Source organism: Python bivittatus, unplaced genomic scaffold, assembly GCF_059951505.1.
Source record: "Python bivittatus isolate LINGU-HERP-01145 unplaced genomic scaffold, Pbiv_v1 ctg000080_np1212, whole genome shotgun sequence".
NCBI classification, from domain to species: Eukaryota; Metazoa; Chordata; class Lepidosauria; order Squamata; family Pythonidae; genus Python; species Python bivittatus.
In genome coordinates this window covers 42,824,336-42,848,782 of record NW_028277035.1, presented here as the reverse complement: position 1 = coordinate 42,848,782, position 24,447 = coordinate 42,824,336, and the positions used below count along the sequence as shown (strand labels likewise).

Below are 24,447 nucleotides of genomic sequence, written 5' to 3'. Positions count from 1 at the left end.
GTTTCAAGCCAGCTTTTGCACTCTCCTCTTTCACCCTCATCAAGAGGCTCTTTAGTTCTTCTTCACTTTCTGCCATGAGGGTGGTATCGTCCGCATATCTGAGGTTGTTGATGATTCTCCCTGCAATCTTAATTCCGGCTTGTGATTCTTCCAGCCTGGCATTTCTCATGATGTACTCTGCATATAGGTTAAATAAGCAGGGTGACAGTATACAGCCTTGTCATACACCTTTCCCTATAAGCAGACTTATACATCATCGCTTGGAAGTAAGTCCAGTGAATGGCTCACTTCTTTGTACGCGTAGATGTTTCTTAAAAATCTTGTAAATATTTTTCATTTATCCCTTTTGACTTTCCTCTACAGAGGCAGGTTTTGAGAATTTGATGGCTTTGAAATAATTTCATACAAACATCATGTCAGTTAAGGAGGATCTATTTTGGTGTACTAAATCCAACTTCCAAGTTTCTATTTTTCTGATTCTGTGTAATACCAAACAGGGCAAAGGGATGAAACTTTCTATGTCATAAGCAGAGCGACATTAGTTAAACTGAGCAGCAGGTATAAAAAGCTACTTCTCGTTATGCATTCTTATTTTTACAATAAAATGTGGCATTCTAGTTTTTTTCTTTCAAATAGCGAGCTGTCATTTTTTCTTTAAAAGCTACAGCGCGCCTTCCCAAAACTCAATGAAGAGGAGTCCCACCAACAAGAGAAATGGATGCATCACAGGGACACAAATGAAAGAGTGTCTCTGTCCTTTTATATCTCCACGACACTCAGAACGAGTCTCCCTCAGAGTCTTCCTCCGCGGCCCACATGAATGACGCGACGGAAGTACAACCTTTGCAGCTCGGAAGGGAAAGCTTTTCAGCGAGTTCCGTTGGCTTGAGTCAGGCTGGATTGCTATGGCTGTTTCTCCTTATGTGCAGGCCATGCAGGAGCTGTTCCGAGCTAACACGCGGAGCCGTGAATTCCCTGCGCACGGGGCCAAGGTCCACTCGGTGGCCTGGAGCTGCTGTGGCCGCCGTCTTGCCTCCGGCTCCTTCGACAAGACCGCCAGCGTCTTCGTGCTGGATAAAGACCGGCTGGTCAGTCCAGGGGCGGGGGCGTGGAAGAAGTGGCGAATCAGTGACATCAGCAGCTGGAGAGGGCGGCAGGTCCATTGGGCTCTTGTCGGGGGATGTGGGGATTGGAGCATTTTTGGAATGGACGACAATATCTGCCTGGAAGTAAACCTGCTTGAACTCAATGGAGCTTGCTTTTGCTCAGTTGTTAGTCGCTTCCGGCTGTTCGTAACGGATACAAATCATTTTGCCTGGATTGTCTGTCAGTAATTCCTTCTTTGAGTTCTCACAAGCTCATGCTTGTGTTATCAGTGACGGTGCTTTCCGACCTTCTCTTCCAATTACCACTTTTTGATTGCTTTCGATTTTACCAAGTATCAGGCTCTTACCTACTGATTCCTTCCTTTCCTTTACATACTGTATCCAAAAACATTTAAACTTTAACTTCATTGTTACTGCTTCTACTGAGTTGTATAATTTTACTTTGGTTGTTATTCAAAGATTTGTTCTTGAGGTATTCTTGATAATTTTCTCCAGCGTTGCTATTGAAAAGCATTCATTTCACTGGCCCAGCTTTCATGATCATATGTTACAAAAACATGGTCTTGACAGTACATATCTTTGTTGTCAGTGTGATGACTCTAATGGAAGAGAATATAGGTAGTCCTTGACTTACGATGACTATCGGGACCAGAATTTCTGTTGCTAAGTGATGCGGTCGTAAAGCATGACCACATCGCTTAGCGATGGCAATCCCTGCAGTCCTGGTTGCCATTCTTAACTGAATCCCATGGTCGTTAGGCAAGGCAACTTCCTGCTGGCTTCCCACAACTAAAGTCAGTGGGGAAACCAGCAGGAAGTTTTAAATCCCAGGCTGGCAGGCAGGTAAGTGGCTGCTGTCAGGTGGTGGAGGGGGTGAGGGGGTGTGCAGGGTTGGGGAGGGTCTGTGCTGGGTGTGCAAGAGGTGCTGTGTGGGTTGAGGAGGATGCGTGGGGTTGTGCAAGAGGTGCCATGCAGGCTGGGGAGGGTGCGCAGGGGTACAGTGCAGGTCAGATAGGATGCATGGGGGTGCACGAGTGGCTGGTGCAGCATGAACGCAGAGGGGCTGGGAAGGGGAGACTGAACCCAGGTGGGGGAGGTGGGGGAGACTGAACCCAGCAACTTGCGACTTTCCCTGCTGGCTTCCCCACTGACTTTCTGGGGAAGCTGGCAGGGAAGGTTGCAGATGGCAGTCACATGATCTTGAGGTGCTTGGCAACCAGTCGTAAGTGCAAACAGTTGGGGTGGCTGTAACTCTGAGGACCAGCAGTAACCACCATTTGTTCAGCGGTGTCGTAACTTTGAACAGTTGCTGAATGAGTGGTTGTAAGTGAAGGGCTACCTGTATATGTAGCTGAGGGTTGAACTGTTGAGTCCTTAGTGATCTCTGAGCTTGGTTATTTGCTTCCAGTTGTTTCATTATCCCCACCAACACTGGCAGGGCAAGCTATATAAACAGGGAGCAAACCCCACACTCACTAGCACTGATGATGTTACTTAGTTGGGTAGTGAAACATGTGTAAGCAAACAAAGAAGTTCAGAGAGCAGCAAGGAATCCACAGTGTAATGACTTTTCATATCAATAGTTTGCTTGGATCTGTCATGGTCATTCTCCCAAGTAGCAAACATATTTTTATTTCATTGCTGTGGTCATCATCCCTGTGAGTTTTTGAGCCCAGGGAAGTAAAGTCACCTGTTAGCTCTCATTCCACATATAGTTGAAATATGGATTGCAAAATCTTGAACACTGTTTTATTGGTATGTGGCATAAGTGCAGTTGTCTGGTAGTTTGTGTATTCTTTAATAAAACCCTTTTTTAGTATTTATTTAGAAATAAAAATTGATCCTTTTAAGCTCAGGCCACTGTTCTGTTTCCTACACCTGCTTACAAAGCACAAGTAGCATTTCGAGAACATCATCTTGTAAAGTTTTAAACATGTTAGCTGATATTTCATCAATTCTTGAAGATTTGTTATTACCAATATTCACTTTCCAACATGTTTGGCTCCAGTTCGTTGATCAAATCTTTATATGTATGTTTGATCTTGAGATCTTTTTAAATACAGTTCTTCTGTATATTCAGGCTGTCTCTCATTTAAATGTTGTTTCTGCCTTGTTTGTCTTTTATCATCTCAATCTTTGCAAAAAAGATCCCATGATTTCTTAATTTTCTTAAATAAATCCCTAATTCTTCCAGTTTGATTGTTATCCTTCACTCTGTTTATGAAATCTAATACATTAAATTGATTCTTTACCTTCATAATAATATGGGATATTGCTGAAGCTGTATGTTGTTGGTGTGATGATTTTGTTCTCTTTAAATTGTAATTTTGCAAGAAAGAGTTCATGATGAGAGCCATAGTCAGCACTAGGTTTGGTTTGGCTGACTAATAGAGTTTCTCCATCATTGCTTGCAGAATTTGTAGTCAGTATGATTTCATTGTATTCCATCTGATGATGTCCATATGTAAAGTCATTTTTTTAGACTGTTGGAGGAAGTATAAACAATGGATTTTCTTTATACCATGCTTTTGGAATTATAGAATCCATAGTAATGACCTGGATGAAAAGGTTGAGGGCATGATTATCAAATTTGCAGATGACACGAAATTAAGAAAATTGAATGGTGATTGCCTAGGCCAGGTTTTTCAAGCTGTGTTCCATGGAACCCAAGGTTTCTATGAAAACCTGATAGGGTTCTATGAGAAACTAAGGACAAAAAGTTTACTTGAACCCAGCCAGGGCAACCATGCAGTCTTTTAAGGTAGAGCGGAAAGGATGGGGTATGTTCAAAAGCCCCACCTCCTGGGGGGCTCATTTGTGTTCATGATAGCTCATTACTCTGTGTATCTGAAAGGCAGGCAATAAGAGTTCTGGGAATATTTTTTTTAACTACAGTTTCTGCATCCTGAAAAAGTTTGAAAATCCCATGTCTAAGTCAGTGTACTTGCGTGTCCGTTATGTGAAAACACCCATAAAACAACTTTGTAATAGAGAGATGCTTTTGAAAATGACTAATCACTTCCAAGTGCTGAAAGCCTGAGAAAGTACTTCCTAAGACTTATGTTACCAAGAAAGTACTTCGTGACTCAGGGCTGGGTAATGTTTCAAGGGTTGTATGCTACAAGTCAACCTTCTGACCTTCCACAAGCTTGCAGAAGGCCATCCAATGATATGGTGATATTATCAGGAGCCATATCTTATTTTTGAGTTTTGGGGGGCAGATGGGCGAGAAAGGAGTGGTCTAAGGGAGGCAAACTATGTCACCCTGGCTTTAAAACCCTGAAATTGGTATTTGTTATGCCAATTTCCAGCTGGTATTCAGAAGTTGGGAGGAGGAAGGGTGGGATAGAGGCAGGTTAGGCCCCAGAGGCCTCTTGCTCACATTTCCACCCTTAATTTTGGGAAAGAAAAACACAAAAATGACTGTTTTACTGATGAAATTCTGTAGCAGAATATCAGAGGGTAGATGGGGTAATAATAATAATAGTTTATTAAACTTGATGGCATCATCTAGCCGACCTGAGCTGATCCTAAAATTTTAAATACAATTGGACTGGGTTAGTATTTGGATGAAAGATCACCCAAAAAATCTTGGGGCAGTAGGATAAACTGGGAAGCTAAAGAACCATCCTGGAAGAAGGCAACAGCAAGCCACTTCCATATTGTTATCAATAAACAAATTAATTATTGTCTCTAAAACATCTGGGAACAGTTGTTTACAGGGGAGGACTGTAGGACAAGGTAGTAGAGCCTCTTCTACCTTACCTAGCCAACTGTTCTGTAATTCTCTTAAAATGTACATACAGAAGGCTTGAATCAAATCCTGATCAGTCAAAGATATATAGTGATATTTAGATGATGATGAAGTGTATGTGATAAGATGATTGTGAGTCACAGAAGAGTTTGTTGAAGATTTTTGTGTTTTTTTTCCCTTCAGGTTAAGGAAAACAATTACCGTGGCCATGGAGATAGTGTGGATCAGTTGTGCTGGCATCCCAGTAACCCAGATCTGTTTGTCACGGCATCTGGTGATAAAACCATTCGTATATGGGATGTCCGAACCACTAAGTGCATTGCCACAGTGAATACGAAAGGTATTTCTCATCTTAATTGAGTAATAGCTCTTGGGGGCAAAATAACAAATATATGTTGCTTTTAAGGGAGGAACAAGTTGATTCTGATGGTAATTTTTACCAAATCATTCTCTTTCTTCTCTCTTTTCTCTTCAGATATATGGCCAAGTCTGAAATGCACTCTTACAATAGTTGTATTCTAAAATTATTAATTTGAGGTACATGCTCCAAGTTTTCTTCAGTTTCGGTGCTATCAACATTGTTATTACCTAGTTAAAACTAATATTTTCTTCTGAAATATTCTTTGAATATTTTACTTCAAAATGGATGTCATTCCAAAAGCTCAGCTACATAATGATGCGACTGATATTTTTTTGCTGTTGCTCATTGTCATGTAAAGACAGCATGGAAGGATAGTTGTATAGCTATATAGTATTATATGTTCTATAAAGTTGTATTTTCTCTTTATGATCCCTACTTTACAAATACAGGGGCCTGTGTGTATTGTTCTTGCTCCAATTAGTAACTCAGATTTGTTTTTTCTTCTAACTCCTTTACAGGGGAAAACATTAATATCTGCTGGAGCCCTGATGGCCAGACTATTGCAGTAGGGAATAAGGATGATGTGGTCACATTCATTGATGCTAAGACGCATCGGTCCAAAGCTGAGGAGCAGTTCAAGTTTGAGGTGAATGAGATATCTTGGAACAATGACAACAACATGTTTTTCCTCACCAATGGCAACGGTTGCATCAACATCCTCAGGTACCTTCACCATGGCCTTTTCTAGGAAGGACAGCAAGTGAGTTGGCTGTCTTGTCTTTTGGTCTAGGTGGTGATGGGAAGATGTACTTGCCTTCTATGTAGATGCAGCATTTTTTAATATTTTTTCTTTGTTTTACCTTCCATGGTTGCTTCTGAACATTTCAGTGATGTTATTCAGCTAAGCAGCATCTGCAATGCTTTTTGCAGTATCTTCTCATTTCAGGATTGTAAGCAAATAGAAGACAATATATGTAGCTCAGGTTGAACTGTTGGGTAATTGGTGCTCTCTGAGGTTGGTTGTTTTCTTGCAGATGTTTCATTAGCAGACTAGCCTGCAAGAAAACAATCAAGGTCAGAGAGCATCAAGAACACAACAGTAATATAAATACTATTCTATTTACATGGATATCTCTGAAGATAATATTGCTTCCTCAGAAGAGTTCCTTCTGTTCCATTTACTGTTCCTGATATATTAAGATTCAAGATAGCATGAATTTAATTCTTCACCTCTAAATGGTGATCTTTGCTACGTCTTTTCTTCCTCAACTTAGGTGTTGATTTTGCATTACTCTCCAAGGAACCTGAGATGGCACACATGGAGATGTCCCCTTGTTTTCTCCTCTGAGCAATATTCTGAGAGGCTCTTGAGTTAAAGTCACCTAGTGAGCTACATGGTCAAGCAGGGATTCGTATTTCGTTTACCCTAATCTCTGCCCAATTTTGACACTAATGAAAGGTACTCAAATGAAGGGCTATTAATCAAGTACTGTATTTTAAAAACTAAATACAAATATCAGATTCTATTTCCCCTTTTTAATCAGTTTATCACTAAACCAGATGAGGAATATTGGGATAAGATCTCAGATCCAGAATATTATGCAGGCATCCAGATTTGCTAGCAGAAGAGGGATCTCACTATTAGGCCCTGCTTAGATCTTTGTTGTGCTAAAACAAATTTCTTTCTTGCATTTGAACTGACTTAAGTAAGGGCAATTATTATCCTGTGTGTTCTCATTTCCTTATGTGAGCAAATCATGAAGCAACCTCCCTTCCTCTCAAAAGATCTCAGTTTTCTTTGCCTTTTGGCTGTCTTTCCAGATTGGGATAGATATACAGTGGGGCAAAAAAGTATTTAGTCAGCCACCAATTGTGCAAGTTCTCCCACTTAAAAAGATGAGAGAGGCCTGTAATTTTCATCATAGGTATACCTCAACTATGAGAGACAAAATGAGAAAAAAATCCAGAAAATCACATTGTCTGATTTTTAAAGAATTTATTTGCAAATCATGGTGGAAAATAAGTATTTGGTCACCTACAAACAAGCAAGATGTCTGGCTCTCACAGACCTGTAACTACTTCTTTAAGAGGCTCCTCTGTCCTCCACTCGTCACCTGTAGTAATGGCACCTGTTTGACCTTGTTATCAGTATAAAAGACACCTGTCCACAACCTCAAACAGTCACACTCCAAACTCCACTATGGCCAAGACCAAAGAGCTGTTGAAGGACACCAGAAACAAAATTGTAGACCTGCACCAGGCTGGGAAGACTGAATCTGCAATAGGCAAGCAGCTTGGTGTGAAGAAATCAACTGTGGGAGCAATAATTAGAAAATGGAAGACATACAAGACCACTGATAATCTCCCTCGATCTGGGGCTCCACGCAAGATCTCACCCTGTGGGGTCAAAATGATCACAAGAACGGTGAGCAAAAATCCCAGAACCACCCGGGGGGATCTAGTGAATGACCTGCAGAGAGCTGGGACCAAAGTAACAAAGGCTACCATCAGTAACACACTACGCCGCCAGGGACTCAAATCCTGCAATGCCAGATGTGTCCCCCTGCTTAAGCCAGTACATGTCCGGGCCCGTCTGAAGTTTGCTAGAGAGCATTTGGATGATCCAGAAGAGGATTGGGAGAATGTCATATGGTCAGATGAAACCAAAGTAGAACGTTTTGGTCTAAACTCAACTCGTCGTGTTTGGAGGAGAGAGAATGCTGAGTTGCATCCAAAGAACACCATACCTACTGTGAAGCATGGGGGTGGAAACATCATGCTTTGGGGCTGTTTTTCTGCAAAGGGACCAGGACGACTGATCCATGTAAAGGAAAGAATGAATGGGGCCATGTATCGTGAGATTTTGAGTGAACACCTCCTTCCATCAGCAAGGGCATTGAAGATGAAACGTGGCTGGGTCTTTCAGCATGACAATGATCCCAAACACACCGCCCGGGCAACGAAGGAGTGGCTTCGTAAGAAGCATTTCAAGGTCCTGGAGTGGCCTAGCCAGTCTCCAGATCTCAATTCCATGGAAAACCTTTGGAGAGAGTTGAAAGTCCGTGTTGCCCAGCGACAGCCCCAAAACATCACTGCTCTAGAGGAGATCTGCATGGAGGAATGGGCCAAAATACCAGCAGCAGTGTGTGAAAACCTTGTGAAGACTTACAGAAAACGTTTGACCTCTGTTATTGCCAACAAAGGATATATAACAAAGTATTGAGATGAACTTTTGATATTGACCAAATACTTATTTTCCACCATGATTTGCAAATAAATTCTTTAAAAATCAGACAATGTGATTTTCTGGATTTTTTTCCCCATTTTGTCTCTCATAGTTGAGGTATACCTATGATGAAAATTACAGGCCTCTCTCATCTTTTTAAGTGGGAGAACTTATACAATTGGTGGCTGACTAAATACTTTTTTGCCCCACTGTACTTGTTTTTTTGCAGCAAAAAGACCTGTATATTGATATGGCATAAACCTTTATGGACTACAAATTTTTGTTTTTGTTTTTTTACTCTACATTTGTTTAAATTTTTAAAATGTATTATTAAACTTAAAGGGGCCATACACTGTCTTTTATATTTGCCAATGCTCCTCACTGCTAGAATAAAATAAGATGTGCTATTTGATTATGCAGCTTGTGGTTCCTCTTATGTAATAAGGAGGCTGTCTTACATTTAGAGATTGTTAAACAAGATATTTCAGGGTATATCCTAGTTACTGAATTGTGTGTGCATTTAATTTATTCTGTCTTCATCTCTTTTCTGCAGTTACCCAGAGCTGAAACCCATTCAATCAATTAATGCCCACCCTTCAAATTGCATTTGTATCAAGTTTGACCCCATGGGCAAGTATTTTGCTACGGGAAGTGCTGATGCATTGGTTAGCCTCTGGGATGTGGATGAGTTGGTATGTGTTCGATGCTTCTCTAGGTGAGTTGTCAGCCAGTGTTAAAAGGTACTTTTCCAGATCTTAGACTTGTAGATAAATAAATACTGCTTTTCTGAGGTTAATAGAATGAAATATATTTATAATCAAAACTCAGTGCTAAGGTCAGAGTAATTGAAAGGATGCACTATAGAAGTGCCAGTATTTGACCTATGCAGCTGAGCCTAATAATATACAGTGGTACCTCTACTTACGAACGTAATCCGTTCCGTGACTCTGATCGCAAGTCGAGTTGGTCACAAGTCGAGGTAAATTTTCCCATAAGGTTCAATGTAAATATGGTTAATCCGTTCCGCCCTCCGAATTTGGTCACACCACGAGGCAAATATCCCCATAAGGTTCAATGTAAATACGGCTAACCCGCCCTCCGAATTTGGTCGCAAGTCGAGGCACATTTCCCCCATAAGGTTCAATGTAAATACATATGGTTAAACAGTTCTGAAACATATGCATTTTATTTTTAAACCACAAAAACATGAAAAAAAGCACAGTATGAAGAGGGAGAATGGGGTGGGGAGGCAGTTATTGTTTGGAGGGAGAGTCCCGATCCAAAAGGACATCGGGGAGATCTCCTTCAGGGGTTTCTTCTCTTCTTTGCCTCTTAGCTGCAGGCTCAGTTCCGGGGAAAAACCTGTCTAAAGTCAGTTGTTTTTTCCTGCGCTGCATAACCCTCCGGAAATGAGAGAACACGTTGTCATTCATCATGTTCAATGCTCTGGTTGTCACAGTTCTGTTGGGGTGGTGCTTCTCAATGAAATCCTGGCACTCATTCCATTTCTGCATGACGGATTTTATCGCATCACTGCTCACCTCCTCCCCCTCCTCCTCTTCCTCAGTGGAATGCTCCTCGCCAAGCGCTTTCTGTTGCTCACTCTGGAGCTCAGCAAGTTCTTCTGTGGTCAGCTCCTCCTTATGGTCCTCAACAAGCTCCTCTATGTCCGCATCATCCACAACCAGATCCATGCTCTTGCCCATGGACACAATCTCCTCCACTACCTCTGCATCACACCCTTCAAACTCACGTTCAGCGACACATTCTGACCACAGTTTCCTCCAGGCTGAGTTTAAGGTCCAGCAGGTGACATCTTGCCAGGCTTTGTCAATTAGGCTGATGCAGTGGAGGACATTGAAATGTTTTTTCCAAAACTCTTTGAGAGTCAAGGATGTTTCTTCGGTGACATTGAAACACCTGGTGAAGAGTGCCTTTGTGTACAACTTCTTAAAATTGCAGATCACTTGCTGGTCCATGGGCTGCAGAAGAGGTGTGTTGGGGGGGAGGAACTTGACCTTTATGAAGTCGTACTCGGCGTCCATGTCATCCACCAAGGCTGGAGGGTGTGCCGGGGCATTGTCCATCAGGAGAAAGCACCTTTCAGGCAGCTGGTTGTCAGACAGGTATTTTTTAACGCAGGGTGCGAACACCTTGTGCAGCCATTCCATGAACAACTGCCTTGTGACCCAAGCTTTCGCATTGGCCCTCCACATGACAGGCAGTCTGGCCTTGTTCATATTGTGGTCCCTGAATGCACGAGGGGTCTGGGAATGGTACACGAGCAGCGGCTTAATCTTCAGGTCGCTGCTTGCGTTCGCACACAGCAAAAGGGTCAATCTGTCCTTCATGGGCTTGTGCCCTGGCAGCGCCTTTTCCTCCCGCATGATGTAGGTTCTGTTTGGCATCTTCTTCCAGAAGAGCCCTGTCTCATCGCAGTTGAACAGTTGCTGAGCGACGTATCCTTCCACCTTCATGAAGTCCTCAAAGTCTTTCTTGTAGGCTTCTGCAGCAGCCTTGTCAGAACTGGAAGTCTCACCATGTCTTGCCATACTGTGGATACCACTTCTCTTTCGGAATTTCTCAAACCAGCCTCTGCTGGCTTTAAATTCCTCACTTGCTGCGCTGGTAGAGGGGTTTTCCCGCAGTAAATCACTGTGCAGCTTCCTGGCTTTTTCACAGATGATAGCTTCACTCACGCTATCACCTGCCAGCTGTTTCTCATTCAGCCACACCAACAACAGCTCTTCCACCTCTTCCACCACTTGTGTCCTCTTCCTCGTTAAGATTGTCACTCCTTTTGCCACATCAGCTCCTCTGATGGCATCTTTATTCTTCAAAATAGTCGAGATGGTCGACTTCGCCATCTTGTACTCCGAGGCCAGATCAGTCACACGAATACCACGATCGTGCTTTTCTATAATGTCCTTCTTCAGTTCGATTGTCACTTTTTTCTTCAAAGCCTTATTCTTGCCAAGCCTGCTCTGCATTTTCTTTGGAGCCATGCTGACAAGCACACCAAACACCTTCCAAAACCTTCCAAAACGCCACAAAACACACCACAAGCCTCACCGAACGTCTCCTTGCTACCGCGATCTCGCCCACAGGAAGCCGCGACTGCGTGGCAGCAGGGAAAATGGCCATGGATCCGGTTCGTAAGTTGAGGCGAGTTCGTAAGTAGAGGCAAATTTTTGGGGCCGGAGCTGGTCGTATCTCGAAAATTTCGTAAGTAGGAGCGTTCGTAAGTAGAGGTACCACTGTATAGGATGGAAGCACCTATGTCCTAGGGTCTGTGATGACATAGTTATCCTGGAATAATAATGAAGATGATGATGATGATGATGAAGAGGAGGAGGAGGAGGAGGAGGAGGAGATTCAGTGTATTATTTGTTACACTGTTTTAAATTCCATTCTTGTTCTTTCACTGCTGCTGTGATTCCTTACTAAAAAATCATTTGTATAGATCCTATCTGTATTAAGTTGATTAAAAAGTAAATCCTGCTTTGTCTTTAAAAGAGACAGTGTGCTTGGATATTTTAAACAATTTTAAATTTAAAATCTTAATTTAAAAACAATTTGAAAACAAACTCTGTGAAAGAAAACAAACTTAATATGAATGCCCTGTCTTAGTGTTCATGGAGTATTAAAGTGTAATTACGTTTGGAGTATGGGATGAAGTAAAGGATTTTTTCTTAGGAAAAAGTTAGAAGAGAGACCAGGATGCAAATTAGTAAACTATTATTTTATACATAATATAAATTAGGTAGTATAGTGACTAACTAGAGAGAGTTTTCCTTTTCTCTCTAATAATATGAGAAATTAGAGTAATTCAACAAAACTAATTGGCAGTAGATTAAGAAAAGGACAAAAATCATTAACATATAGAATATGTTACTACAAGGTATTGCAGTCTCTGACTTAAAGAATTTTAAAAGAAGATTATTAATAATTGAAATACAAATTAGTTGTTAGTCATAGTACTTAAATGGCACCTCCATGGTCAATGGCAATATTTCTACTTCTGAAATACCAGGTTCTAAGAATGACAAATTGGTGGTATGTTGGCTTCGTAAACTATTTAGTAGTGCCCAAAGGCACTTATCCCTCCTCTTGTAATCCATCTTTTTTATTTCTCTATTTCCTTCTCTGCATCCATCACTTAGACTTGACTGGCCTGTCAGGACTTTGAGCTTCAGCCATGACGGTAAGATGCTGGCTTCAGCATCTGAAGATCACTTCATTGATATTGCTGAAGTAGAAACTGGTGAGTATTCCAGCTTTCTTGCTGCCTAGCTGGAAAATAATTTAACCTTTACTAGGAGAAGAGATTAGCTGAATGCAGACTTTATTTATTTTTTTAGAAGGGCTAGTAAAATATATGCACCCATTGATGTATCTTATATTTTTTTCTGCCCTCTGCACTGTATGATTTTTTGTTTGGACTTAAATATCTCTGGCAGAGTTTTATGCTTGGGAGAGCTCAGGCAGAATATCCATAAGCCATTCTGAAAATCCTGCTGTATTCTTGGAGAGGGGTTTTTGAATTGCCCTTATAATTTTGAATAAAAGAAATTCTTCTTCAACAGCACTTCCTAAACTGCATTCTTCTCTATAATGAGCCAAGGATATAGGATTTGAACTATGTTAGCCTGTCCCAAAGACAATATCTAATTATGTCTTTGTTTTTTAGGGGAGAAGCTCTGGGAAGTACAGTGCGAGTCCCCAACCTTCACAGTCGCTTGGCATCCAAAACGCCCTCTATTAGCCTTCGCCTGTGATGATAAAGATGGCAAATATGATAGCAGTAGAGAAGCTGGCACTGTGAAGCTCTTTGGTCTCCCCAATGACTCTTAAGAGAAATCTGCTAGAGACTGTATTTATAATCTAGGATTCTAAGCCAGTGTAGAACATTCAGAAGCCATGTTCAACTCCTCTCTGGGTTTGTTTTGCTTCATGGCAGAGAATAGTGCCATGAATTTTAATTCCCTTGTCTGGGAAGTCAGTTTTAAAAAGTTTTTGTACACTGCTCAAAAGTCCTAGAAGGCAAAAAAGCTGAACTGATTTTGATTCCTTTGGAGGGCCTAGGTTATTCACTATTTTGATTGTAGAATTACAGGGAACTACCAATATTTTAACTGCCAATGCATTTTGAGTTTTTGTATGTTGTGTCCTCCATCGTGACAACAGTCTCTGTTTAAGTGAGGATGTAGGAGGCAAAATCTTCTGTGAACTTGGATTACTATGTCATTGTCATTTTCCTGTGTCTTCTTTTGAGAATGCAAAGACTGAGGATTATGCTGGTTTCTCCTAGCCATGTTTGAAACTCTCCTTTTCACCTAGTTAATTCATTCCTTTTCAGTAAATGTATATATAAATGTGTCTTTAATTCCTTTTATACCTTAGGGTAATGAAAGGAGTAAGGCTGGGAAATAATATTAATTTTTGTATGAACTTGTTTTTGTAACTTGGATAAAGATATTTGCTAAAATATTGTGTATTGTTGTTTAAAGGGCAGTTTACTGAACTTCTAGGGAAAAAATCATATAGCCTTGGAATATTCATCCTCTGGAGGGGAATGATATAGCAGCACTCGAAGAAGCAAAGAAAGCCAGGCTTAGGGATGACTTTGCCTTGATTGAAAGCTTTCTGGAAGCACCTGGTTGATGATTGAGAATCAGGACCTTGACTGGATAAGCTTTGGCTTGACACAGCTGGCTGTTGTTTATGGATGAGTGTGTACGGCTCATCTAAATCTTCTGCAGTTTTTCATTTTCAATCAAAATAGCTATGCTGTCAGGAAATTGTTTCCAGAAAAGGAAGTGTAACAGTATTAATATTTTCGGTCTTGCCATTGTTACCCTAATTGCTGGTGTTTCAGCTCCGTTTTCCCAATGTGAAAGTCCTTTCCTTCATTATTCGTAGGTAATCTAGCCAGTTAGTGGTTATGAAAGAACTTGATTTCATGTTATTTATCCAATTTGATTGGTTTTATTACATGCTAATGTTACTGAAGATGACTGAAATTAATTCAGAATAGTCTTTGCATAAGAAAAATTTTTGGAAGCAATTACTAAAACAACAACAACAACAACTGGAAAAAAAGTTAAAATAAGGGTAACACTTTTTAACTACAGCAGGGCATACTTTTACTCAGGCTTACTAATTCATTCCTGTGAGTAAAAATACTAGAAGATGTACAAAGAGTTCAGGCTTGCAGTATCTACTTTGTTTTTCAGTAGTTACAAGCAAGTGCTCAAGCAAAGAAACATATACTAAGAGTTAAAAAATAAAATGCCTCTGAACAGATATTCAATCCAGAAATTGTATTTACTTAATGTAGAACTTGCTTTTCAGATCTTTTTAAAAGGAAGCCATTTGTGATTGGTGCCAGATTCTAAGTTCATTTACCAAAAATACACACTTAACTCTCCCAATATTCCTTTTCATCTAAAATTAAGGACAAAAAAGTTGTTACTGTTATTAGACATCTTGAGCTAGAAGCAATTGCAAATCAGCCACAAAAATAGCAAGTAGATGGTATACCTTTTTCTTATCTTTGTACATGAACATCCACAGACATAATCAGAACTGGTTGCAAACATTTTTTCCAGTGTTTTTATTCAGTATATTCCTTGGGTTGTTTCTGAAACATCTAGATGACTATATCTGGATCCACTCAAAATCATGTTAATAAAAACAAAACTGCAAATGTGGTAATGGGGTCATCTTGTTTGCTGAAGATGCCATATATGGTACTTACAGATGCAGCCATATTCACAGGTCCTCTACAAGACTTGACACAGAACCAGAATTTTTAAAGTTTGTTTTCTTTTTGCTGGAAAGCTCAGCTGACATATGGATCTTTCTTCCTTGTGGCTATCTTTTCCAGGATGAATTCTGCTTTATGTAGCTGCTTTATGTTAGCTGATTCAAACAAAAGTATCTTTTGCTTTGAAAGATTGCCTGGGTGAGAAGGAAAGCCTACTGTTGTTTCTCTCACCCTACCTTATTTTCCATTATGGGCACTTTGTGTAAAAGCAAAATTGTAGTAGAATCAAAATGGGTCTTCTTGAATGTTCAAGATTCTTACGCAGATTTCCCCCCCAGCAATCCCATTAAAGCTTATAGTGGTATTTATCAATTGCTCAGTTAAACTTACAGATCTGATGCTTGCTTCTGATAAAGGATAACAAAGATCAGAGACACAAAGCCTCATGGAGCCTTGTGATTTTTAGAAAAGATTTTCCTTAAGTCACCAGCAACTCAAGTTAACCTGTATCCAAAGATACGTTTAGGGCTTTGAGTCATTTTGCAAACATCTTTGTGTATGATTGTGTTTATAGAAATGCTTTAAATATCATGAGATGGGTTTAGGTTTGGACTGATTTATTGTGACAAAGTGAAAATATTGTGCAATTTATAGATAGTCAGCATGAGCATTAATTTGATGGGGGTTGGGGATTCTGTGTAAAAATTATGCAAATTCATGAGGGACCATTTTTAACTTACAGAGGCAGACTTCTGTGCTGTTCCCTTTTTCACGTTGCAGGTTTCCCTTAGCTGCTATGATTACCTTTCTAACTGGGCCTTTGAGCCTCAGTCAAAATCCAGGATGCTTCTACATATATACAGAAATTACAGAATGAGTGTACACTGTAAATATCTTAGGGTCATGTGCTTTCGTTTATAGCATAAACTGACCTGGATTTTTTTCAGTGAAGAGCAATACAGTAAGTACATCGATACATATCCTGTTAATGCTGGGATAGGTAAGCAAGCATGTCTTGACTTGAACAGGGAAAGGGAAACCCACCGATACAAAGTGGATTTCCAAGTTCTCTCTGCCTGATGGAATCAGTTTTGCCTGTTAATGCCATTGGAGGGCAGTGTGATGCTTAGGTCGGGGCGTGGAATACAGTACCAGTTTTGGCTGCTTTTCTTCTAATCTGTTCAGCCTGAAACCTATGTATTTGTGGTTCTTCTTTGTATTTTTCTTCCTATCAAATCCCATGGTGATTTTCTAAAAAATGTCAGTTTACTGGAAATAAGCCTAGGGCTGCAGCCTGTGACAATTACAAGCTCCAATTAGAGGCCTTTGAGTGATGTATGCACAAGGAGCCGCTAAATTTTAAGCCTGGAAGTCTGGAAGGCAGAAATCTGGAAATCTGGAAGGCATTAATCTACCGTTCAGTCTGGAAGTCTGGAAGTCATAAGTCCACCATTCACTTGGATAGTCCAAGTGCCCACAGCTTATAGTTAATGTAGTACTTTAACTACACTTAAAGTAGTCCAAGTGCCTACAGACTACAGTTAGTAGTTCAAGTGCCTATAACCATGCAAAGTGAAAGGCATATATCACACACTTGTCAACAGGTGTTCCCTTGACCTCTCTGAGTTTATATATTTATTAAATTTATATGCTCCCCATCTCCCGCAGAGGGTGACTCTGGGTCGCTCACAAAATCAAATCTCAAAAACAGTTAAAAAATATAAATAACACATTACTTTAGTTAAAAAGTCAAACTATATAAAAAGACCATATACATAAAAAGACTAAAAACAGTCAAGATGATTGGGGGGGGTTAGAATCAATTACCCCACAGGCCAATTCCAATGGTGTGAGCCCCCATCAGGCCCCCAGGCCATCTGGCATAGCCAAGATTTCACACTTTTCCTGAAGGCCATGAGAGTGGGGACACACTGCACCTTGGGTGGTAAGTTGTTCCACAGCGCAGGGGCCGTGGCAGAAAAGGCCCTCTTCCAAGACCCCACCAGTCGAAATTCCTTGACTGGTGGGGTCTGCAACATGCCCCTTCTGCCAGACTGAGTGGGATGGGCTGATATAAGTTCCCTTTGAAAAACCTTGAAGGTCATGAGATCATCTGCCTGCAGTCCATTCAGTATCTGAAATAAATGTTTGATATCTTCGTTTCATGATTTCTGCATGAAGCTGTCCAGTTCCCACTCTCCCTTTTAAAGCTTGAATTGGATCTTTTCGGTGTCCCAGTTTGCCATCCCCTTTCCTCTTTCTGTCTGAAGTTCCTATGGGCTCCAGCCAGCACGGCTGACAGCAAGGGATTGTGAATTTAATCCAAACCACCTGGAGGGTACTTGGTTGTCTTTCTCTTAGCATAGCAGGTGGCCTACTGAGTAAAAGAGACAACACTTGCAGTGCAATATATTTTCTCACTTAGGCTTGTCTCTGCCTTACCAAGGGTGCGCTTGCATGACATTGAAAGCACACGCACACATTCAGCTACTGTGTGATTACTACAGTAGCTGCAATGATAAATGTTCCACACAGCTGCCTTTGCAGAGAGTTTGCAAGTGTTGGACTAATCTCAGCTCATTTTCCATTTTTGTGATGATGACTCTCTGCCAGGAAATATTAGTGACATTTGTTAAGCAACTTCCCAAGGTGACAAGCTCAAATGCCTGCAGTCCAGGACTTATGGGGATGCTTCAGCTGCAGCTTGCAGGAAGCCAGTGCTCAGCTACTCTTGAAAGGATGGGTCCTCTGCAGGAATGGGGGAATCCACTAGATGCTCTTGGCTTGTTCCCTCCTCTATCATGAAGACTCTAATACTTATTACAGATACGCTAAATTGTCCAGGGAGGATCATGGACTGTAACTAACCATGACAAATCAGACTGGCTTGATAGTTCAGGCTTTTGGGTAGGATCAAAGTGAGATAATCTGACATTGGTGTTCATTCTGCTCCTTATCCCATATCTAAATAATACAATGCTGGTCAGGTGATCTATAAAGTGTCTCTTGGCTAAGCTGAGGACAATATTTCAGGCATCTTTGAATTAAGCTGTTTTATCATTTTACAACTGTAAAATAAGATAAAACATGTTGGAGAAGACTCCTGAGAATATCATGGATAGCTAAAAAAAACCAAACAAATGGACCAGACTTCTCACTTGAGGGACAAATGACCAGGCTCAAATTCTTTTCGACACATTATGTGAAGACCTAACTCTCTGGAGAAGTTTATAATGCTGGGAAAGGTGGAAAGAAAGAAGACAAGGATGACCAGCAGCAAGGTGGATGGGCTCAATTACAGCAGCGATGGCTGCACCATTAAGAGAGCTGAAGGACTAGGTTGGGGACACATCATTCTGGAAAAATTTATCTATGTGGTTGCTAAGAGTCAACACTGACTTGATGGCACATAATCGTAATCATGAGATGAAATAAAATTCTTGATGAAAAAATTGACTCTGATGGAATGGACTTATGAAGGCCATGCTCAGGGAGATAAGCATGTTCTTAGTCCCAAACAGGAGCATGGGAAGTTCAAGAAGATGAGGCTGGCACCTCCCTAAGGAATTCACGGTGTTGTGGCTGGCTGGCTGGCTGGGGAACTTGGGTTCAGTCTGGTGAGATTTCTGTCTTGAGGTTGAAGCTAATAAACACAACAGAACTGTATTTGCATTGTCTCTTGGAGTTCTTTGGGCTGAACCTGACAGAAACACAGAAGGACAAGAGGAAGAGCCACTATCAAGGCAGCTTTCAGACAAGGCTTGTCCATTCCAAGAAACTAACTTGAGTAAACTTCTCAGACTAGCCCCTCCCTAATTCACTCGAAGGTAAAGGGAGGGAGGAGGGAAGCACATTCAGACTTGTAAGATTCTGTTGCTATAGCTGTTCCAGTAAAAGTGGTTTCAGACCTATATGGCTTTTGTTTCTTAGTTTGATCTACCTTATAAGGCTGACATTGTTACAGAAGTCAGGTTTTAATTGTAAGGATTTTATGGAGAGTAATAGAACAGGGGAAGCTTGGAAAGAAATTACAGTTAAAAGGAAGGGTTGGGTCTATCATAGGTTCAACATTGAAGAGCCTAATAGCTTTTAAAAAGGCCCTTAAAGTACTTATCTTTGAACAGATTTGTAACTGTTGATAAATAGCTAATAGTTAATAATTTTGTTTCTATTAGTTTAAATTGTTTTTTAATTGTGTTAATATTTTGATTTTAAATTTGTGTTTATTTCAAACCACTGAGACACTCCAGTAGTCAGTGACATATGGAATTAAATAAAATATAAATAAATGATGCTTTGTAAAAGAAAGAAAAAGCGAAGAGGATCCTTCTTCCCCACAGCTTCTATGCTGTTCAATTCCTGTGGGTTCTAAGCAGTTTACAGACCACTAAAAATTGGATTTAAGATATCTAATCACATAGGAAACTTCTAACTAACATACTATAAACGTGTCACCTCCAGGGGTAGGCTAATCCTCCAGAAATGCTTGCCTAAAGACCAAAGTCTCTGCAGCCTTCAGAAGCTCAATACTGTGGAAGAGGATCAGATAATTGTAAGTTGCTACATAGAAGGGGCCAACACCAAGACTTGCCCCTGCGGTCTCTGTAGATGACATTCCCTCAGAGGAGGGACCTTTGGTAATATAAAAAAGAACATAATACCAAAAAAAAGTATCTTTCCATGTAATGCAAGATAATATGAAAAATATTTGCTGTTTATGTAAAATATTGTGAGCTGAAGTTTTGAAATGCATATAGAAAAGGCATTTATATCCTTTGTGTATAATCTAATTTTTTTCATAACATTCTCCTTAAAAAAAACCTCAGCATCAATGTTTGAGTAGTTTGAGCTTGCGTGCAATCTTAAAAATGGGTTCAATTAAGAGTTGGATGTATTAAAATAATTGTGGATTTTTTCTCTCTTGCATATGGTAAGGTTCTCTGTTTCCTTAATTATTGAAGTCCAGTTATTGAAACAATCCTTCCAGCCTGCTTTGAAAGGCTGAATTCTTAATTAGGAATGTTTTTGGGGAAAAAAAATTACTAAACTTAAATGTATGGCTACAGAGTCTCCTATGCTAACAAAACCATCTCCACTTCTGTATTAGAGAAGAAAGCTTTGTCCTCATTTGGAATGACTTGCTAAAGTAACTTAATTGAAAAATGAATTTACTCAGTCAACTATCACAATCAGTACAAAGAATCTGTAACTGTTTAAAGACTTGTTGGAATATTTTCTTTATTTGCTTGTAAAAAGGCTTAGAACATAAACATAAAAGGCTGGCAGAAAAGCCAAAGGGGTATAGTAAGCAATCGCAATGCCACTTTATAAAGAAAGAACTAGTGAGCAAAACCAAAAAAGTTGTGTATATAAGAAGGACCAACAGCTTGTGCCTTCGGCTTATGTATTGTGGTTAGTTGTAGATGTTGCCTTTATAGACACTGTGGTTAACCACTTACCTTTTCCAAGTGTTGCAAAGAAAGCAACGCTGTACTAGCTGGCTGATGGTCATGAGGACAGCATGAGGTGATCATGGTGAGAGAACATGGACAGGAGGAAGGGAATATGACTGGTTGAGTCTGTGTCCATATTGTTAACAGTTGGCTCAAACCTATGGAGCAGAAATCTCTCAAAAAGGGGACAAAGGGATGCTCGGTGCGGCCGCCATCCAACATCCTTTGTTGATCTTGGGCAAAATAAAGTGCTTCCTTAACTCTTCACCAATCGTCTGGCGTCTTTGATTTCTTCCCAGCTTGGAAACAAACCACCCGGGTAGGAAGGGTATTTTCCTCCTAACAGACTTAACAATAGTACAGTAACATATGCTTTTGTGAACTAAATTCTAGTTATATTCTCTGCTGAATTGTGTGATTTCATATTTTAATTGTCTGCTAATGGATTTTTAAAAAACACCGCACTGTTTGTTTTAATTATGAATTGTAATCTATATTTTAGTTTCAGCTGGTTGAAGACCCTGGCCTCTCTATTCTTGGTTTGGAAGCTAAACAGTGTCGAGGCTGCTTAGATGGGAGACCACCAGGCAATGCCAGAGCTTTAGGCTGGGAAATTGAAAAAAGCATCTTGGAAGAAGGCAAGAGCAAATAACTTCCGTAATTTTATGCTGAGCAACTGCATAGCTGCATGTATGCAGTTACCAGCAGACAAGTTCAGGTTAAGTCATAGGGTTGCACATAAATTAAATCATGCTATCTTTAGAAGAATATAAAAAAGTTGTATTAACTTTTGGGATCTACTGTACTCATGTGGCTATATGAAATTACTTATAGCAGGTCCGTCTCTTTGGTTCTCCTGTGTCTCAGAGAAGAGAGATAATTTCACATTCTCTATTTTATTATTGTTTTAACTGGGAATCATAGCCATTGAATCTGGGAATATTGATCTGCAAAGCATTTGCTCCCTTCCAAGCTATACTTCCTCTCTGCTGCTCAGTAGACTTCTCTCACTCAGGCTCTTTGACTTTGCCCATTGACCAATTGTGAGATGACTGGAAATATTGTGGAATCTATTTTTCCTCAAGTTACTGCATTTTGATTCACAACCGCTGTATACCACTGTTCATAGGCAAGAAGGCTATTTTTTTTTTTTTTACTTATCAAATCCAGTATGCCATTTCTGTTAATGGACAATGATGTCTCTGGGAAGCTCCCAAGGAGAACATGACTTAGTCAAACAGGAGAGACCTCTCCATCTCTCACTTGCACCCCCCACCCCCAAACACACAAAATCTAGCTTTTTGTCCTCTTGGGCTGCTGCCACAGGAGAGTCAGCAGAAGAGGCTCTTTGGAGAGGCCCAGGAGCATCGGCGCTTGGGCTGGGACCAGAGGCCTGCCAGGAATCTCCACAGGCAACCCACTGCCATGGCGCTCCAGGAGACTAATCATAGACATTACTTAATTTTAAGCTAAGTAGGGTGGAACCCTTTCTCCCAAAGAGCTGCTATTATCCTCTCTCCCTCTAATGCCTGCCTCGGTCCTTGAGCCCTAATGCTGTCCTCAGGAAACTGGCAGCCCGAGAGCTGGAGAGTTTCTTACGATGCTCAAGCAGGCTGTGTTTCTGCCTCTTTGTGACCTCCCACTAGCCCTGTGTGGCTTTTCCTTTATCGAATTTCCAAGGAGCAAGGCAGGTAGCACTGGGTATCCCTCAACTGCTATTCATCAAGACCTAACTCCTGAACCCGCTTTCTGAACTGGAGCAGCGTTTCCTTCAAAGGGAAGCCATGCTGTAGAGACAACATGCTGGGGCATCCAGAAAAACGTTGAGTCAGTGTAGGCCAGGGAAGGCAACTTTTTGGGTTGGGGGGCATATCTGGAACATGGGGATTTTTTAAAAAAAATGGCTGCAGGTTGGTCATGACTAACCATAAAATCTTGATCTATCAGAAGACAAATAGCTTCCCAGGACGCTCTATGCCATCTTTTGCTGGTCCAAGAGAAGTACTGAAAATAAATAAGATACTGGTGTCTAGTTGAATGGAGCAGTTTGATGGTACATGCTACCAACCCCAGGGTAGGCTTTTTTGAAATGATATAGTAATCAGCAATGATGAATGCTACAGCAATAACAGCAACTAATCATCCTTGGCTGATCTACAGCCCTCCCTCCAAAAGGTTTGGGCCTGGATAATACTTAATTGAGAGACCACCAGAAACTCCAGGAGCTATATGATAAATTGTCAAAAAACATCTTGGAGGAAGATAATGGCAAACTGTCTCCATATTCTTTCTAGGAACCCAGCAAGGACATGTAATTCCCAGCAGCTGAGTTTGACTCAAAGGAGACTTTACCTTTTTTTGGTAATGGAAATACAACTGTATTAAGTTAACCAGACTGTTCTGTATTATCTTTACTCTAGTGCAGTGTTTCTCAACTTTGGCAACTTTAAGATGTGTGGACATGCTGGCTGGGGAATTCTGGGGGTTGAAGTCCACACATCTTAAAGTTGCCAAGGTTGAGAAATGCTGTTCTAGCAATTAAGATGGCAGGCATGATGGATAACACTTTCTTATTAGTGGTTTCAATTTTTGGAACTCAATGGACAAGCAATATCTGTCAGATTCCATTATTACAGATTTCTAGCAGGCTGGATCCTAACTTCTATGTGAAACACAGCAGGGGCCTTGGATGTCTTAAAAAATCTCTAGTAGGAAGATCCATTTTGGACTTGATGAATCTCACTTTAATTTTTTTAATCCTCTAAATCTATTTTAGCAAGTCATAAGGAATTGACCATTGAGATAACCCATAGGTGCCATTACATTTTACTAAACTTGCATGTGATACATTACAGCCTTTCTAGGTTGTGTTGATAGGATGTAAACACATTGGTACATATTACTTAAAAAAAAAAATTATAATATTTATTTTTTTTAACAAAACAATCTGTAATCTTAAAGAATTTTTTTAAACAAGTAAAAGTACAAACTAAAAATACAAACTAAGAAAAAGAAAAATCTATCTTATATTTTATACATTATACTTTATACTTTATAATGTATGCATTGCTACATATTGTTATCCTTGGTGGCATTGTCCAGTTAGTCAGTTCCTTTGATCAAGAGTTTTTGAAGAGATTAGAAAAACACCCAATAGGCTTTCATAATGAATAATACAGTATGTTTACTGTCTCTATTTCCTAATGCATACAAATGGATGCAACATATGAAAATCTTATTTTCTTATGTAAGCTGCTAAGCTCATTATTGCAAAACACTAGACAGCCAAAATTGTTGACTGGTAGTATTTTAAATTCTGGGAAATTGCCTTGGCCAAAAAAATTAACACAACAAAAAGATTTGTAAAACTCTACAATAAAAGACTAAATCAGTCAAATTTGTTCATATGTATTAGCTACGCTATTTTCTTCCATAGATTACCTCATCTATATAAATGTTGAATATGGATGTTTGAAATGCTTTTATTTTATTTTATTTTATTTTATTTTATTTTATTTTAATTAATTAATTAATTAATTAATTTATTTATTTATTTAAAAGACTTACTTAGCTGCCCATCTTATCTACCATAACCCTGGGCAACTCATAGAACAAGAATAAAAACATAAAAACCATAAAAAAATTGTAATAGAAACTCCCTGCAGCACAAAGGCAGCACTCCTGACAAATCCACATTCAACTGTACTGGGTCCCGACCTCACCCTACCCTAACACTTGTGGGAAGAGCCAGCTCTTCAAGGCTGTCCAGAAGGTTAGG

The 24,447-nt window shown here is 40.1% G+C and overlaps 1 protein-coding gene across 1 annotated transcript; it reads left to right on the top strand.

Moving 5' to 3' along the window:
- The first annotated feature begins 858 nt into the window (after positions 1-858).
- On the top strand, positions 859-24,179 carry THOC3 (THO complex subunit 3). Its single transcript, XM_088133911.1, has 6 exons — positions 859-1,088; positions 5,044-5,200; positions 5,740-5,944; positions 9,001-9,162; positions 12,611-12,711; positions 13,138-24,179. The coding sequence occupies exons 1-6, from the start codon at positions 906-908 to the stop codon at positions 13,299-13,301; spliced, it is 972 nt and encodes a 323-aa protein (XP_087990037.1). The 5' UTR covers positions 859-905; the 3' UTR covers positions 13,302-24,179.
- Positions 24,180-24,447: the final 268 nt, after the last annotated feature.

Bases quoted from the DNA above. Each gene is read 5' to 3' on its own strand.
- THOC3 (XM_088133911.1), top strand. From the start codon at position 906: ATGGCTGTTTCTCCTTATGTGCAGGCCATGCAGGAGCTGTTCCGAGCT. The intron at 5,201-5,739 runs GTATTTCTCATC...ACTCCTTTACAG, and splicing joins TGCCACAGTGAATACGAAAG to GGGAAAACATTAATATCTGC. The intron at 5,945-9,000 runs GTACCTTCACCA...TCTTTTCTGCAG, and splicing joins GGTTGCATCAACATCCTCAG to TTACCCAGAGCTGAAACCCA.